This window comes from Coturnix japonica, chromosome Z (genome assembly GCF_001577835.2).
Source record: "Coturnix japonica isolate 7356 chromosome Z, Coturnix japonica 2.1, whole genome shotgun sequence".
In the NCBI taxonomy this organism is placed as follows: Eukaryota; Metazoa; Chordata; class Aves; order Galliformes; family Phasianidae; genus Coturnix; species Coturnix japonica.
In genome coordinates, this window is record NC_029547.1 from 832,411 (window position 1) to 851,015 (window position 18,605).

An 18,605-nucleotide genomic window follows, 5' to 3' on the forward strand; every position below is an offset into this window, starting at 1 on the left:
CCCTGGACTTCAGAGACAAGTAACAGATTACAAGAAAGAAGTTTATTAAAAATATGCATCTTTATTCAAATAATGTTATCTCTGATCTCCAACCCTCCGTTCACATCAGTCAGAAACAAACATCAGGAAATGTCAGCTGTGTGTTTTGTCTATTTTTTTAAACAGTAGAAAGTCTTCATCGTTACAGTAATTGATGTATTGATATCATTTTCCCCAAACAATCAACAAAAGTAATTCACAAGTGACTGAAATTTGCTTGAGAGATTCAGGTGCGACCGTTTATTTAATAAGCTTTAACACAATGAGATCCCCTTGACGCTGCCAAATATTTGCTACTTCAAATACTGTTATTTTCTTGGCCTCCTCCATATTGTCAGACATACCGGATTCCAAGTTGCCTTCATCTGTGAGTCCTGATATTTCACTTGACAAAATGAAATGCCCTGTCAGTGTTAAGGAAATTCTAATAGCCCACCACAAGAAGAGGCCACACTGACAGACAAACATTCCCAAAGTCCAATTTTGTTGCTATCACCTCAGGAACAGACGGGACAAGCTTTGGGCTGGGTAAACTGGGAGTTTTCCTTTGATCCAGTGAGCGGCGAGGCAATTACTGATGTTCCAGGGAGTGAAGACTGTGAAATGAAGCAAAGTTATCACTTTTAGGATGGTGCAATTCATACCTTCTGCTCACTAACACAAATGATCCCCGGTTGCACACGGACACAGGTCAGATCTACTAGCAGCATCGACACACAAGCTGAGCCCCATACCAAGGATACAATTGTAGATTCAAGTATGTTGCTAGCCTCTATCCCCATTTTTCTTTACAAATAAAGACAACAGCATTGTTTGTCCAGCTTTGAAACAGAGTTGTAATTGGAGAAATTCACAGTAACAAGAAATGCAGGCTCCCTCCAACTGACACATTGGAGATGCACGTCACCATGTTTGCATCTAACCTTCCAGAACACACTTGTTAGCCTTCCTGCCTTGCAAAGCCTGTATTCAGAGAGGGAGCTCACTTAGGTGTTGCACTGTGCAGGAAAGCAATTGAAAAGAACAACATTATTTCCAGAGCAATTTAAGAAAACATATTCAGTTGTAATAGGTTAGACTCAAGGCACCTGTAAATATTTGCTGGTGTTAGAACTGAATGGATAAATTCCTGTGCTGTTCTGGGTTCTCTGAAAAGGTTCTTTCATTGGCTTGTCCTGCTTATCACAGCAAGAAGAGCCTGAGGCAGTGGTTTCTCCAATTATTACAGCAAAGTCTCAAATTCGGAAATGAATGTATAAAGCTCTATCATTTACAGCATGCCGCATACTGTAAGAACGTAAATAGGTGTGTAGGTAACATCAATTTATTGGTATGGCACAAACACCCACTTTTGGAGCACTGTGTTTTCGGTAACAAAACATATTGCATAGATTTATCACGTCTCCCAACCGTCAGGCACAATGCTAGAGTGTTCTTCATTACAGTGAACTTGGCAGCAAGCGCTGCACTCCAAGAGAACAGACTGTGGAACTGCAGGAGTAGCATGCTAGATTACACACACATTTTGCAGACTGTGAGACAGACTCGTTGTTTAAAAGTGAAATATCCAGACACATCCATGTGTATTATAGAATTGGAAAGAAAAAACATTTAAACATCATAGAATCACAAGGTTGGAAAGGACCTACAAGATCATCCCGTCCAACCGTCCTCCCACAACCATCATTTGACACGTAAATCAAAGACAAAGTCGCCACAGGTAAGTAAACAAGTCAAAACAAATTCATTTCGTGATTCTGATTTGAGCTTTCTCATTTGTTTCACTCCCGAAGCAAAACGTTCACCTGATGAGCAATACCAACAACATGTGAGCAGCCTTATGCTCTTGATATTGAACTGGGAACTGACACACAATACTGCTTCTGCAGTAGCTGCTGGGCTAACAAACATGCCTGAATCAACAGCTTGTGAAGGAACCCTTTCACAGTCAGTATGAGTAGTTGAGAATACTTGCCAGGTCAGTACTTAAATCAAAGCATCTGTATTTGATAACACGAAAGACATAAGACAGCTTTATAACAATAAAGGCATATTCATCAATTAAACACACCCTTAACAAATTCAGATCGGAAGAGGTATCAAACTATGGCACCTTTCCTAAAAACGTTCCAAAAATCTCTAAAATTAGACAGACTTCAAACTACCAAATAAAAACCTGGAAATCTTTCATTATACCAGAAGAAACTACGTTGTGTTTTCTCTCAATGCCTAAGAACAAAACCCAGAATAAAGAGACAAACCCCTGTCAGCTTGTCCCATACAGCTTGCTTGCATTCTATCCCAGATACTAACAGGCTGTAAAAGGCCTGTCTTTGTGTCCATGCACTAAAAAAGAACTTAAAATCTATACTTCACGAAGAGCTAAATTCCCAAAAATCATTCTTAAGCTATTAGATCCAAATAATAAAGAAATGAAATGCTCATAATAAATTTTCACCAGAAAAACAAAATAAAATAAAATAGAAAAGTCTAATTTTAGTGGGTTTTGTTTGTTTGTTTTTGCTGTTTTTTCCATTTTATCTTGTTTCAGTTTTGGAGGGATTTAAAGAACAGTGGTTTTTTGTTTGTTTGTTGTTGTTTTTCCTAATCTGACATGGATTCTCAGTGGCAAGTTTTCGGCACACATCATTGCTTTGCAAATTCTCATGATCAACAGCCACTTAACAGGGGTCTTGCAAATCCCTCCTCTGAAATTCTGGCAAAACAGGAAGAATTCAGCGTTTGCCTTCCAGCATCGATCAGAAATCTCACTGGATACAGAGACCTAGACAGGATTTACAGCCTTCCCCCTACCTAGCATTGGCTCTGCTGCTCCCAGGTCTGCTTTAACTCTAGAATTAACAGCCTAAATAAGAACACATTTTGTTTGACAAAATAACGTAATTCACAGTACTGAAATGTATCAAACACTAAATTTTCCCTCTTGTACAGAATTGCATGATTTTCTGTGCATACATACTGCTGTTATGTACACACAAAAGGAAGAGGTCATCAAAAGAACTTTTTGGCTGCTGCTTCCTGTTGACTCCTGAAAGAAAAACCAGAAGAGTATTCATTAAGCATGAAAAACAAACAAACAAGCTATCTGGTTCAAACAAATATTTACTTTCTTTTTGGGATTAAAACTACTCCTCTTCAACAGAAACTTTGGGAGGTGGACAATAAGACACAGAATCACAGAGTGGCCCAGGTCAGAAGGGAGCTCAAGGATCACAAATCTCCAGCCTCCTGCTACATGAAGGGCCACCAACATCCACATTTAATACCAGCCCAGGCTGCCCAGGGCCCCATCCAACCCACTGAACACCTCCAGGGATGGACGGGGCATCCACAGCCTCTCTGGGCAGCTGTTCAGCACCGCACCACTCTCACTGTGAAGAACTTCACCCTGACATCCAACCTAAATCTTCCCTCCTTCAACTTAAAACCATTTCCCCTTGTCTTGCTGTTATCTACCCTTGCAAAGAGTTGAATCACATGGTAAAAAAGTCATATCTTAAGTCATGTGGCAGAAAGCAGAAATTTCCTCTATTCATAAAAATACATGCAGCATGACTGCAGTTCCAATTCTGCATCACAGACAGAAACAAATTCTGGGTAGAAAATAAACTGTGTATGAATCTTAAATTCTCTAAAGCTTCTCAACATCTGATTTTCCTTTGCATGACAGGAAAGGAACTGTGCAATTAAGAAGTGATTGATGAGCTGGCTTGTAATGGGTCTTCGTTTTTCCTCTGACACAGAATATTTTTCTCAGTGGATAAGAGGGCAGTGGATCTATCATGCACAAAACCTAGAATTATAGGGCATTGGGAAGAACTGAAGGGGACTTGCTCATTTAATCCTGGAAGCCACCTTCCCCACTGGTGGCATAATGTGACATACATAAGTAAGTGTATGTGGTGAAGCAGACACACAAAGATAAGTGCCACCAGCTACATTAGTATCATATTAATAACAGTTACATTCCACAGAGAGAGCAAACTGCGTTTTCTCTTTGAAGAGTACTGCAGCTATCTTGGTCCCTTTATTTTGATAGCAGTGTGCACGAGAGAAATAGGAGAGAAGATTGCCAAACAAGTCCTTACTCTCCATAGTTTAGAAGTTCAGTTTGTCCCTTCCATCAGTATTTAATTTGAACATTACGATGTCACATGGAGGAAGAAGAGAGTTGAGCAAGCATTCCAATTTAAAAATAAACAAACAAAAAAACCCCCACACGACACTCAGAGCTCCATCAACAATCAGTGACCCTTCAGCTCTCTCTGCGTAGAATTAATATCACTAAGAAAAAGCTAACTGAGGGATTTGCCAATTTTGCCCAAGTGCTGGTAGATACAGAGAGCAAAAATTTGGATCACATCAGATTTTGCTGAGATATTAATAAACTTCAGTAAATCCAGTAGAGAACCACAAGAACGACCAAGGACTGGAGCACAGGCCTCAGAAGGACAGCCAGGGGAACTGGACTTCATGCTGGACAAAAGCAGACTCAAAAGGCCTTGACAAAGCTTTCCAGTGCCTGCAGTACCTCATTAATGAGACTAAGTTTCTTTAGGGAGATGCACATTATCAGACAGAGACAAATTGAAACAAGGAAGGTTTCCACTAGATATACAAGGAGGGGGGAAATAAAACAAGCCTCATTACACTAACAAAACATTGAAAAAGGGGTCCCAGAAGAGTAGTGAGCTTTCCATCCTTCGAGGTTTTAGAAGATCTGATCAGTGTGAACCCTAAATGACCTGGTCTGAATTCAGTGATAACCCTGCTTTGAGCACAAGGCTGAACTAAAGACCTCCCAAGGTCTCTTCCAATCTGAATGACTGCTTGTTTTGAAGATTAATATGCTCATATCACTGCAATGCTATTATTTCCCCTCGGAAGTTCTAAAATCACTTGCCCTGATGGCTTTAAAAGAAAAATATACTTACCTGTACATGATATAAGCAATGAATAACACTGTTTGCACTGCTACAAATATGAAGAAGTGCATTGTAGATAAGCACGATGGAAATGGTGGCAAGTCTGGACATTTTGGTTTCTCGTTAGATGGCTAAAAAGATAAGAAAAGCAGTATTTGAGGAAAGAGAAAACAGGACACACCATCAAAAGACTGGTACAGAAGATACAAAACAAATGTGATCTAAAAATTAAAGTGCAATCAGAAAAAGACAAAATTGACAGCTACTCTGAGAGAGTCAGAGTCTAACTCTCTGTTTCACTTTCCTCTTTATGTTTCTCAAGCAAGCTCAGCAACATTAACCTGAGGGTCAGAGGGGAAAGAATAAGTCTTTAGTAAATTACTGCAGAAATCAAAGCTAATTCAGCTTAGTTGTTACCTTGGCAAGAGTAAAGGTGCTCCTGAATGCTAACACTGTCATCTTTCACACTTAGAGACCTTAAGTGGCGTTTGCATAAGTTCTCCCTGATTAAACCTCTCCCTTCTGTGTTAAAGTTTAGAAGTCTCCTCCACAAGGAGCTGTTAAGGAGGGAGACAAACCCAAAAAAACACCTAGAAAAACTAATTGCATGACCTTGTTTCCACAGGAATTAGAGTAAAAATCCTGTTCTTTGTGCAAAACTTCTCATCAAGACACAGATCATACAGTTGGGTCAGGGCAGTGCAGTTTTAGCAAAGCAGCTTAATGAAGGATTAATTGCTCTGTAAATTGCATGCTGGCTCATCCCAGCTTTTTACTAACAGCCAAATAAAGAAGTATTACAGTCATGCCTTACACTAACAGCACATAAATTACCATATTCCGTTGCACTAGATGCTCAATGTCCCTTTTCACTACGTGAAGGTGTTCTTTGATGTCATTGAAATGCTGTGTTGTTTCGTAGACTCCCGCGGCAGAGCCAGGATGCTGAGCTCCACTGATCAACCTCAGAGTGTCAGCCATGGCATTTCTGAAAAGAGACAGACAACAAAACATCATTCAACACAGAACAGTTCTTATATGCACAGCATTTATGCTGCAAATACTCTAGCCCATTAAGATCAGTTTAAATTACCTAACTGCCCCAAAATAAAGATTTCTAGCTTCCAACAAAACCCATCAAGAGGTAATTCCTCAATCAAACTATCACATTAAATGCTTGATTCCACAGACAGTTTCAATTTGTACAGCACAGCATCTCCTAAAGTCGCGCTGAAAAGAAGATCTGGCAAATATTCTATTGCTAAACATCTGCTTTGCCCAACTGATGAAGTCCAAAACAAGTCTTTCATCCACGGCTCCCGCCAAGGCTTTAGGATAAACAGAGAATAATACAATCCTTGAAGAAAATCAAAGCTGTTTCAGAAAAGTAAATAAATAAAGGCAGTCATGTAAGAAATAAAAATAAAGAAGAGGCTTTAGGGATAAGAAAAGATTTAGATACAACCTTGTTTCATGATTATCATTTATGTGAGAAACTCATTTCCCATACGCACTGTCATAATACTTAATATTGCCTTCACATGAATTAATTTTCCTGCTACAGCAAATCAAATTAAATCCCTAAAAAGTTCAGGCTCCATAACTAGTTTACCTCAAACAAAACTAATCAATGAGAGAAAAACACTTAATCTCTAATCAATACATTTACAGAGTTTGTTGCCGGCTGTGATGTCTCTTTTCAGTTGCAAAGAGGATTATTCTTCAGCTAAAATATTTATCATGTGAATGTTAATCTCTCCATTATTAACAGAATAATGAATCCAGATGTATGTCTTTGGATTCCTTTTTAATTCGCTTATAACTTTACATTTTTGTGCAGATGAGAGCTTGCTTTGATGGCTTCGAGGTAAAGTCTTATCTCCTTGAACAGCAGTCAGCAATTTAATATTAAACTGAACCTGAATGTCACTGGGTAAATCAGGAACAATACATCATCTTAAATGCTACATATATATTATAGTGATTTTAAGCAGTTTGTATTTGATGGAAAACTCCAGGTTAAGTACCAAAATCTAACTGTTTCATAAAGCATCTTCATAAAAACAACGCCCATCTTTCAGCTTTGCATCAGTTTCAAAGACACAAAAACAAAAGAAATAATAATAATAATAATAATAACACAAAAAAAACCTTTCAAGGTATGACACATATTCAAAAGCACAGCGACAACTCTAAGAACTGCCTTGAATTAGTGCTGTAACAATTGATTTTACAAGTTCTTCACTGGAAGGCTTCCTTAAATGACCCACGCAAACCCCAGCACAAACATTGCCTAATTAGCACTGACAGCACTTCTGTCCACCCACATCTACAGCACTGCTATCTTCAGCCACTGCTCTCAGTGCTAAAGCATAAGTGAGAGTGGCTGGGGACATCTCCCTCCATCGCTGTGCAGTGAACACAGTCAGGCACAGACGGGCTGATCCACTTTCTCTGATCAAGCACAATAACTTCCCTAAACAGACACGGCCTCTATCAAATTTAATTTACGTGACTTTGGCACAGACAATATCATGCTGTTAAGTTTCTACTGTATGAACATACAAGATTCTTCTGTAATCAGATGATTAAGAAATCCACAAATCTTGACAAGAGAATTACTTAGACCGTAAGTCCTTTTCCTCCGGGATGACCAGCAATGCAACAGCAGGCTGTTCATTTCTATCTATAACATTCTTTTTTTTTCCCCTTTTAATCTAAGAAAAATATTAAGATGGCGTTACACAAACTCATACCTACTAAGCAGTCACTGAAAGGGCAGACTGCCAATGTTAACAAGAAAATCTAATTTGCTTGTGAGGTATAAAGATTTGTCAAGAATATTAACAAAAGCTTTCGTGGAAGAACAAGTGCAAAAAAAAAATGGAAGCACTAATCTTTATTCTACAAGAAGCTGACCTACTTAGATGAATTACAAGATCTGCCCTTGAACTAATACTGGAAAAAGCAACAACAGCAACGACAAAAACAACAAAGCAAAACAGAAAAACCCACAGTAGCTTGTGCACCACAATGTCCAGTTGTTGGAATGGTTTCTGTTTGGGGTTGGTTTTGGATTGTTTGCTTGCTTTTTTTTGTTTTTAAAGCTGAAGATAATAAATGTTTTCACTACTGTGAATGAACTGTTAAAGACACTGCAGCTAACAACAGCAACATGTAACACCTTGGAAGCAGCGTACAAACATCACCACCAAAAAGGAACTGTCTCAAATCCATTTCAGCAGAGCAGCACCTTCAAGACAAAGGCTTTCACTTCACTTGGTAACTATTTGAACTGCACACTTCATCAGTTTTGAAGACTTCACCTTAAAGAGCAGAACTATTAATCATTTGGGAATGTTGCAAGCGTCCCTGTAGACACAGAAGTTTCCTGAGAGCATTAACTGGCAAAAGTCCCTGATTAAAGACAAAGCAAGACCAACACAAAACAGAGTCCTAATGTTTAAGTAGGACAAGCCCCGCAGAACTGTCACACAAATGAATCCAACCAGGCAAGGAAACAGCTCCAACCATCACTGTCTCCCTTACTGTGATGGCTTTCAGTAGCAAAGGATATTGATGTATCAGTTGAAGGTAATAGAACATTAATATTTACGCCATTAGAATATCCAAAATACCTTCAGATGACAGCACGTAGCCCATAGATAAAGAACATGTACTTTTATCACAGCTGAGCTTGAAACTGTTTGAAAAAATTTTCCTCTCTCCCCCAGCCCACAAGAAATGAGGATAAATAGTTTGCACAATATAATGTACGTTAAAAAAAAGCCATCTCTGCCATCCCTACACACCATAAGTGACAATTTAATACATAGGGTGGGGGGTTTTTTGGATATATTTCTGAGTGCTAGACAAATCAAGGTATCTTCAGTCACAGTCAGGATTCCAGTACCTCCAGAGGTGGAGGCCATAAAACCTCTCTTGAGAAACAACCAGAAAGTTTTTTTCTTTGGTGTAAAAACACCAACACAAACTGAAATGCAGGAATTTCTTAACAAAAGTTTTATGTCTGAACAGAAATTCCCGCATTTCAGTTTGTGCCCACTGCCTCCTATTCTGTCATGCAATGGGTCTCTGGCTGTCTTCCTTCCCCGACCACCTTCACCAATGTAAAACTCAGGTATTTATACCCACTGGTAAGATCCCCCCTTCTCTCCAGGCTTTACAATCCCAGCTCCCTCACTTTTCTTTGTATGACAGATTCAAGCCATTGATCATTTTCACGGTCATTTGTTGGACAACATCCTGCATGCCCATGTCTTGCCTTGTACTGCAGACTCTCCCAGAACCCTGGACTCCAGACATGGTACCATCTGTGTTGATTAAATTGAACTCTCCCCAATGGCTCGCTAGCAGTGCTCTAACACAGCCCACAGTGCAGCTGGTGGTCTTTGCCATACAGGCACATTGCTATTCCACATCTTGTCCCCCAGAAGTCATGTTCATTTCTGTAAAGCTGTTCTCCAGCTGATCCATTCCCTGCCTGCACTGATAAGTGGAGTTACCATTCACAGCTGCAGGACTTTGTAACGAAGGTCACTTCGAAAGTAATGATCCCTATTTATTTCCAAGGACACTACAACAGATAAGAAGAGCACAATGACACTATTTGATACAGCAAATTCCAAGCTGACAATTGCTTTCCCAACATGGTCACCACCATCAGCTCTGCATTTTTGGCAGCAGCAAACAAAAGCTTCCAGATCTGCCCATGTTTCAGGTGCCATGAACAGACAGTGCTCTGCAAAGGCCTAGCCTTACTTCAGCTGATTAAAAATGGTTAGCCTACAATGGAACTGATAGAGGGAAAGGAAAAACAAACAGTAAAGAAACCTCTCCAAGGGTTGTACACACAAGCATTCCCAAAGACTATTAACATATATTTATATATAACTAGTTTGTGATGTCCAGCTCAATGATGCTAAGAGTTATGAATCAAAACCAATATATATATATATATATATATGTATATATTCAACAGATGTAAGTTGATGGCATTTACATATTGCTATCAATGCCCTAAAAATCAGAGCAGCACTTTTCCATGAGGTAGCAGGTTATCAAACCAACCATTCTATGGAAACAGATTGTTTTCAAAGGCACTGTACTCACCTTATCACTGCAGTGAAATCTCACGATAAATTAAAGCCCACTGGGGAGACAATCACCTTACAGACAAAAACTTACTTAATATTTATCACAGAAATGAAAATAGTCACCACTGAATAGTGAACATACAAAAATGTGGATTTTGTCAATATTCTCCTACTGAAATAACAAATACAGGAAGTGTAAAATTCAGAACATATTTAGAAAGCACTTACTTCATTTCATTTACTTGTTTAATGACCTCTTCCTGAGTTTTCACAACTGTATCAATCCCTTGCTGGGAAACCTGGTGTAGAGTGGGGAGGGAAGGGTGGGAAAAACAAATCAAAGTTACCTTGGATAAAGTGATTGTGCTTTTTGAAGTTAGGCTGAACTGCCAATTTTAGTGCATTTTTTGAACATACCTGTCCTTGCTGACCTGAGACAGCTGCTCCTCTTTTAGCAATCTCCTCTGTGACTGCAGAGACGTACCTCCGCTGCTCATCAAGAATCATGTCCAACTGCCTATTAAGCTGTTTGATTTCAAGATGAATTCGGTTCTGCCCTTCAAAGATTTGCCTCAGCTCACGATCGCTTACAGTTTCAAAAGGATCATCAGCTGGCAGGAAAAAAAAACAACAAAGCACAGGCAGCTGTTACACATATGCATTTCTCATCTCTTAGATTGTCATTCCTGTACTGCTAAAGCTTCCATCTGAAATCAGTGGAGAAACTCCTTAAACCAATACATGCTGAGAGCTGCAGGTGCATGTTACCAGCATGTAAAAAAGGGTTAACCCAACACTCCTTGCAATCAGCTCATTTGGCCAGTATGCCACAGCATCAGGCTCTTGTTCTGAATATCCCTGAAAGCAAACGTTTTCCTTGACAACTGAAAAGCTGCTCTAATAACTTGCCTGGTTGTCCTTGCACATCAGGATGTTCCTTTTGAAATTCTTCTTTCTTTTTATCCAATTCTTGTTGAAAGTGTTCAAATTCTTCTTGATACTTCTCTTTATCTTTTTCAGGAATTTCTGCATCTGGTGTGGGCTTTAATACATTACCAAAGGTAAGAAGAAAGGAGGGAGAAGAGGATTTTAATGGTCTCTACCACCCATACATGACTCATTGTGCAGCAAACAGTGTCTAGATTTCAGGTTTGATGATACGAAAGCACACTGAAGTTGAATTGAGGAACCACAACCCCATGGAAAATCCTAGCTTTCTCCTGGAAAGTATACTTTCTAAAATCAGAGAGTCAAGTTTTACAAGGATAGATGCAGTCTAACAGTAGAGAAGCATTCTACAGGAATGGGAAGTTGAAAGCAAAACCAGACTTATCTGTCCACATTCTAAAAACAGTGTGCTTTTTTTAGTTTATTTGCATGTTTTGTTCTAGTACCACTATTTTTGTTCATTTGGTGTTGTTTCAAGAGTTCTGCTCTCAAACTTAAGTAAAATGCTACTGAAACACTGTAGTATTTCTCACTTTTTTTCCAGAACAGGCAACAGCACAGCCATGTGCAAAAATCCTACATATAATTACATAGCCAATGCCAAGATCTGACAATTAAATATAAAATGTACCAGCACATTTTACAAATTATGCACAAAAATACTTACTACTTCCTTCCCAGGCTCAGTCAACTGGAAAGTCAGGAAAGACAGGACGTCATGGTCATCTGGATAAAACAAAACCGAATACCAACACTGTGAATTGATACTGTCACGCATCATGAAACATCCTGCAGCTTCCCAGGCCAAACTTGCACTTGCAAAGGATCTTCAGCTGAAAGTATCCTCCCAAAAGTTTACACAGTAGTGAAAGAGGTTTTGATTAACACCTCTCTCAGCTCTAGCTAGGAAAAGGCCCACCAGAAGTCTGGGAGCAGGAGGGCATTAGTTACTTTATCGTGATCCAAAACTGGTATAATGATTAATACCAACAGTGAAATAAAAGCTCTCTTGTAAGCCTTGCTAGTGTCCATACTGTCTGCCATAATGCTTAACCCAATTATGTTTTACTACCTGCAAGTCCCCCTGTTGCTGCAGATATTCCAAAATATCCTTGCGATGGCAACACCAGTTCTTCCACTTTAGCACAGAATTCATAGTCTTCCTTATCCGGAGTAAATCCATTGTTAATTAATACCTACAGAGAAACACACACCTATAGTTATTAACCACAAAAATCCACTTGTGCCAGTAGCTTTGCTTGAGGAATTTCTGCATCTGGTTGTTAATTTATACTAATGGTCACAAATGCAATTCATCAGATAAACCTGTAGCCAGTAGCAGAATCCAAAGACTGTTTGATCTCTGAAGAAGTTTCCACTAGGGAAACGCATAAGCTGATTCAAAGTTCAACATGAACAAAATTCTACATTTTCTACTCATCACTCCTGAGGACATACTGTACAAACATCAGATTTATACCAAAATATATTAATCTCAGTTGCAAGAAGCACAGTAAAAAATTAATATACGGAAACACTCATCAAGATCTAAAAACATTAACTCTAGTTCACGAAATTCCTGACTTGGAGATCACTAAAGATTAGACTCTCAAGTTCACATTCCATTATGATTCTGGGCAACACATGTTATGTAGAGTCTAGTAGAGTCACCCTTATTGTTCTCCAGTTAATCAAAGCTTAAAGAGACTGCCTTTTTCCCCCACATATGCAATGCAGAACTGCTAGGGTTAGCAGCACCACCTGGGTCAGGAGTTCTCAGATAAAGCATCAAGGACCGAGCAGCTTAAGAAGAGAGCTGCCTCAGAGTCCAAAACTTCATTTTCACTGAAGACAAATGCACAGCCTTTAACATTACGACACAGTACAAGGTCCACTTTCCTTTAGGTGCCCTCATGTTTATTCTGTGGAGAAACTTTTACTAAATGACAGATGCGTGCTTTAACTGGCTAATAGTACAAATAGTGTCTGAACTACAATAGTAACTTCTTCATAGAAACCAGAAGAAAAAGCAAAACTTCATGGCTGTCTCAAAACAGCACATTTGTATTTTTCTCTCCTTACTGAGGAGGTGCCCATAACCATCTGAATAGTACTTAGGAAGTCTTGAGTATGACCTTACACTCTTCTGTCTCCTTTAACATTCTAAGCCCTAGTACAACTTGAGACAGGAACCCCCAAGCAGCAAATTTAAGTGTGCTGTCAAAGAGCTTTTTTAAATGAATCACATTTCAATTATCTTCAACAATCAGCTGGAAAACCCTCTGCAGCTCCACAGTCAGCTTGAGCAACGCTGTCTGATCTAAACCACTTGGAAGATGAGGCACATAGGCTGGCTTTGGAATACTGGGCAGGTAGGAGGACACTAGTGGGACTGACCTCTAAGAAACACCAGAAAAATCAGCAACATTTGCTGAATAAGCTCAGGAAACTTCATCTGCACTGTAAGAACTTGTGTGGCCTTTGAACATAGGGCACCTCATTCCAGCTCCTGAGTTACTAAGATCCACATTTAACATAAAAGGTGCGGTGGTAGTGAAAACAATTGCAACCACCTCACACTTAAAAAGCTGAGAAACATGAGCAATTACGTTATTTCAGAGTACTTACAGTCAGTGTTTTTTGGTAGTATGTGATTTTTGCTCGAACAGGATAGGGCTTGTTACGAAAGTCCCTCTGACAGGAAGCCAGTGCTTGTGTGGAACCATCGCTGTGCAAGAAGACAACTTGCATAAGGCTGTACCTTATGATTTATCAACTAATGCAGAAAAGCATCAACGTACTGCTAAGAACCACCACTCTATTTTTTCATAACATAAAAGCCATAGCAAAACATGTTTCCATTGCATCAATTTAAGTCTGGGCTCAATGGTGCCAGGTATTTTACACACAATAGTACAGATGGAAATCAGTAAGGGGAGGGTCAGTTTGCTTTAAGTCATTCCCACACTCATCAATTAATTACAGTCTGGACCAACCCCAGCTAAGCTAAATAGTTCTCAGAAAACCCAGAAGTATGTTATTTTTACTTTTGACAATAAACCATCAGAAATAAAAACCAAACCTATCAATTTACAAGCAATTAGTTTTCAGCTAGTCATTCCCTTGAGTTATTGGCCATCTATGGAATGCATCTATAAGCAATAGAGGTAAAAGGTCTGTACATCCATTCATTTGAGCTCATCCATCCCCAAGCCCACATACCACTTCAATATCCACTGCCTGTTCCTGTGCTCTTACTGCCAAAACATCATTATAACAAATGGAAAAACCCAAACACAGGAAGACAAATGGAAAAAGAAGTTTCATAATAAAAGAAACCTTTAAAACACTTCTCAAAGACTTCCATGCAAGATCTTATTATTCAAAAGAAAAGATTCACAACAAAGCCAAGGCTGAAAATAAACTTACTTCTGATGGTCATACAGAAGCTTCCCATCGTTGACCACAACAACCACACCAGGATTGTTTTTCTAAAAATTAAACAGAAAGAAAACAACTATCAAACAAATGGAGTAGGTTAATTCAAAGTGAAATATACGTAACATCACTGATAGGCTTTTGATGATAAAGCATGTAGACTACAACAACACTACAGCTGGTTTTATTCTGATTTCATCTTGATGTATAGAAAGCAAGATGTCTGAGCATGTCACACTGTGCACCTCATAAAAGACTGCCACGTTCTTTGTACAGCCAGAAGTAGGAAAAAAAGGGTTTTTACCATACTACCAATCAGCATCACTTCACAAACATAAACATAAAATCCACCGATAGAAGAAATGTACATGCAGCAAATACACTGATCTTAAAAAGCACAGATGATTACATCTGACTCTGGCTATGTAACTCAGAAAAACATCCCAACAGACAGCACACTGGCATCCCACTGACCTCACAGTCATCAAAGAAACCACAGCAGCTATCTGTCAGAGACTAAACAATTTGTCACACGCATCCCTGGTCATTCAGACCAACAGAGACATGAGAACATGCTGAAGTAAGAGCAGAACAGATTTAGTGTTCTGCCAGTTGGGTTTAGAAAGTTAACTCTTCCTTTTAAAGGAACACAAGATTTCAGAGACAATCTCCCCCTCAGCATTCCTATTCACCATCTCCAGAAGGAATATGCTGTCCAACTGGACAGACTCACAGTTCTATAGAAAGGAAGACAAGCCTTAAATTTCAGGAGCTCAAGAAAAAACCTAATGCTCAATTCACAGCACGGGGATGGTGGTCCTTTAAAACCTTAATAAACCAGCACAACTAAAGTACATGATTGCTTTACTTCATCATGTATAGTGTGGAGACAACAGAACTGCAACCAATACCAGCATCAGTTTTTACTTCTCAGCCATGGAGTCTGGTTAGATACACTGCTTCAAATCAGCATTACACGCTCTGTACAATCCAAATACTTCAATATCATCTCCTTGCAGTTTACTTTAGTGTAACAATGGTGTTAATTCTGTATCAATTCAGAACAATACCAACAAGAATTAATTACCTCCATGGAAGTGGAAGAAAGCAGTAGGCTATCATAAACAAAAAAACAACTCTCACAACTCCATGATTTAGGACATGTCAGACCAACACAAGCATGGCAAACGGTTTGTTTCAACTGCATGTTTCCACTTCCTTAAAAACAGGTAAATTTGTATCACACAGACTAAACTGATGATTGGAGACTCAGTTCTGAAGTCCTGGCAAACAGTCTTGTTTACATGCAGCTTTGGACAGATGGCACCCTTACCCAGCCAAGCTATTCTAGGGTCTGTGTACCTGACAGCAGTCAGGAGAGCGGGGAAGAAAAAGAAAAGATTTCAAAATTCTTATCAGGTTGAACAATATTCCCTTTCTTGCCTTTTTAAGATGAGAAATATAAATGCCACCCTCAGCCTGTCAACCCCTATATATGATGCTGACTGCATTTTAAAACCCATCTGTAGGAAAAATAAACAAATGGAACACCCTAAATTGTTATACCTACAAAAGCAGAGCTAGAAAACTGAGGGAGAAAAAAAGAGAAAAAGATGAAATAGTACTGGAAAAAACAAAGCAGACAAATTGTTTTATTAAATTTCTGAGGATCTTCAAATCACTCTGGAATGGGAAAAGTTAAGTAGGTACAGCAAAGCTACCAAATTTTAGGGAGAAAAAAAGCAAAGCACTGCCATCCTCACTGCCATTAACCACTCAAGTCAGATCCCAGAGAAAGAGCATTTCCAAGGAACGGCATGGAAATGTGTCTCCCTGTGGCATATTTTGTACAATATGCTGCTTCCAAAGCATAAATCTTCAGAATTATCACCATTTTGAACTACATTTGGAAATCCCCAATTTCAGCTTCTAGGTGTGCCTGTTTCCCCTCCAAAGCTTACAGATGAACTAAAACTTAGCAGACTGCTTACAAGTAATGCTTCTGCTTTCTACCTTGGACCTCTTCCCCACTCCTCAACCCCAACACAAAAAAATGTGTGGAAAAGGTCTAGATGAAATTGTGTTAGGGAAATATGATTGTTTTAATGCAGTCCTTCAAGAGGTGGGGGGGGTAATAGAAAAGTGACGTGCAATTTTTTTCCCCCCAAAGCTGTAAGTGCCAAAAAAGCAGGAAATGAATTTTATCTTTACTATAAGAGTTTTTTTCCAACCAACCTTTCCATCATTGTCAAAGGAATCAAAGAAAATTCCAACACCATTCCACTTGTCAGCTGCCCCAAACACGGGACCTTCCATGCCTTGCTCCTCCGTAAACCAGATTGCCTAGTAAAGAAAGGAAGACCTGTAAGCCCACATCCACCTTTTTGACTATGTCTCTTTCTTAAACCAGAACAAACTCAATACCAGTCCATCGGCTCCAATGCGGCCTCTGCCTGTAACACGAAAGGTCACTTCGACTTCCCAATATTCAAATATTGACTTGTTTTTGGTCCACACTGATCCCTTCTGGCTTTTCAATGACGTTGTTATACGAATCTGATCCGCGCTTGGGATGGCATCTGTAAAGGAGCAAACATTTGAACTCAGCACTCAGATGTGGAGGAAAAGAACTAAAAAACCAAAACATGGGAATGGAAAGGATGAATATTTTAACAGGATAATTACCACTGTGTGACAAGGTGTTTTTTCACCTTCTGTTTGGTACAACAATGTACACCTGAATGAGAAGGTTGAGTGGATGGCTAAAATATGAATATATGTAGATATTTGAAGGGCTTCTTTTCGTTTTTTGCTTGTTTTAACATAAATCACTGCCTTCTTGGCTAAACTGAAGATCTTTTTGTCTGTTCGATGGCTTAAAGAAAGCTGGGCCCCATTGTGGGGATAGGAAGGAAGCAATGCAGGCGGTTCATACCCCAAGCACTGCCTATTTGACACGTGTAGCACAGTGCCACATAACTTTCTGACTCACAGCCCAGCACCCACGGACGCACCGCGACGGGCCCGGATCAAACTCACAACGATAAGAAGGGGGGAAAAAAGGTAAAAAACCACGACTTTAGGTGCAGTAACACAGGGCAGATCCCCTCCGCCCGCAGTGACACATCAGCACCACGCACGGGGACGGCCCCAAGCTCCGTATGGGGGGACCCACGGGACGGGGAACCGCCACCACACGGCCCGGCCCGCACCACACCCCGCACCACACACCGACACACCGACACACACCGACACACCGACCACACACCGACACACCGCTCCCCCGGCCCGGCCCGCAGCCACTTACTGCCCGTATGAGCCCAGAACGGCACGGTGCCGTCCGCCTGCACCAGGTGCGGCCCTTTGAAGCTGTACTTGTACTCGAAGCGGCGGTGCGGCCCAGACGAACCCTCCGCCGCCGCCGCCTCCGGCCCGAGCTCCAGCAGCACCGCGGCCACCACAGCCACCAGCAGCCCGCCCGCCGCCATCTTGAACCGGGCTGCGGGACGGCGCGCGCCGCCAACAGGGCGCCACGCGATTGGTCGAGAGAGTGGGCGTGGCCAGGGGCGTGGCTTAGCGCAGTGGGCGGAGCTTGGGGGTGGGCGCGCTTCCGCTTCCGCTTTCGTATCCACGTGTTGTAGGCGTGGGGCGGGGAGTGGGACCTCCCTTAGTGCTTGTTGTAATGTGTGGAGCCTTGAAACCAATCTCCCTGTTACCCCCACACATAAACACACACAGACCTCATTTGTATATGAGCATTGATCTCATGCCCCTTCCTGGCTTTTCTGAAGTGTAAAGTTTTTATCTACCCAGTCCAAAAGCAGAAACAACCCCCTAGGTGTTAAATGATCAAGCAATGCTTAGAACAGCACAGAATTAATTGATCAAGCAATGCTTAGAACAGCACAGCATTAAATGATCAGGCAATGCTTAGAACAGAACAGCATTAAATGATCAGGCAATGCTTAGAACAGAACAGCATTAAATGATCAGGCAATGCTTAGAACAGAACAGAACAGCATTAAATGATGAGGCAATGCTTAGAACAGAACAGAACAGCATTAAATGATCAGGCAATGCTTAGAACAGAACAGAACAGCATTAAATGATCAGGCAA

At 40.3% G+C, this 18,605-nt stretch overlaps 1 protein-coding gene across 2 annotated transcripts; it reads right to left on the reverse strand.

Annotated features, from left to right (window-relative positions):
- Positions 1-40: 40 nt before the first annotated feature.
- Positions 41-18,015, reverse strand: LMAN1 (lectin, mannose binding 1). Of its 2 annotated transcripts, XM_015848204.2 has the most exons (14): positions 17,796-18,015; positions 16,913-17,067; positions 16,724-16,831; positions 14,480-14,541; positions 13,679-13,778; positions 12,123-12,246; positions 11,718-11,776; positions 11,012-11,144; positions 10,520-10,713; positions 10,331-10,401; positions 5,820-5,973; positions 4,995-5,116; positions 3,020-3,088; positions 41-635 (listed from the first exon to the last, which is right to left on the reverse strand). In XM_015848204.2, exons 1-13 carry the CDS (start codon positions 17,974-17,976, stop codon positions 3,052-3,054), a joined length of 1,500 nt encoding a protein of 499 aa, XP_015703690.1. In that variant the 5' UTR covers positions 17,977-18,015; the 3' UTR covers positions 41-635; positions 3,020-3,051. The 2 variants fall into 2 exon arrangements, with proteins under 2 accessions (XP_015703690.1, XP_015703689.1); XM_015848203.2 differs by having other exon boundaries at positions 42-3,088.
- Between the last annotated feature and the right edge of the window lie 590 nt (positions 18,016-18,605).

What these genes read in the sequence shown, in the direction of transcription:
- LMAN1 (XM_015848204.2), bottom strand. Translation starts at nt 17,976, where the DNA reads ATGGCGGCGGGCGGGCTGCTGGTGGCTGTGGTGGCCGCGGTGCTGCTG. An exon ending in TGATGTGCAAGGACAACCAG is followed by an intron (nt 10,714 to 11,011) that starts GCAAGTTATTAG and finishes TTTTCCTGCCAG; the next exon opens with CTGATGATCCTTTTGAAACT. An exon ending in AAACAAGTAAATGAAATGAA is followed by an intron (nt 5,974 to 10,330) that starts GTAAGTGCTTTC and finishes GTCTCTTTTCAG; the next exon opens with AAATGCCATGGCTGACACTC.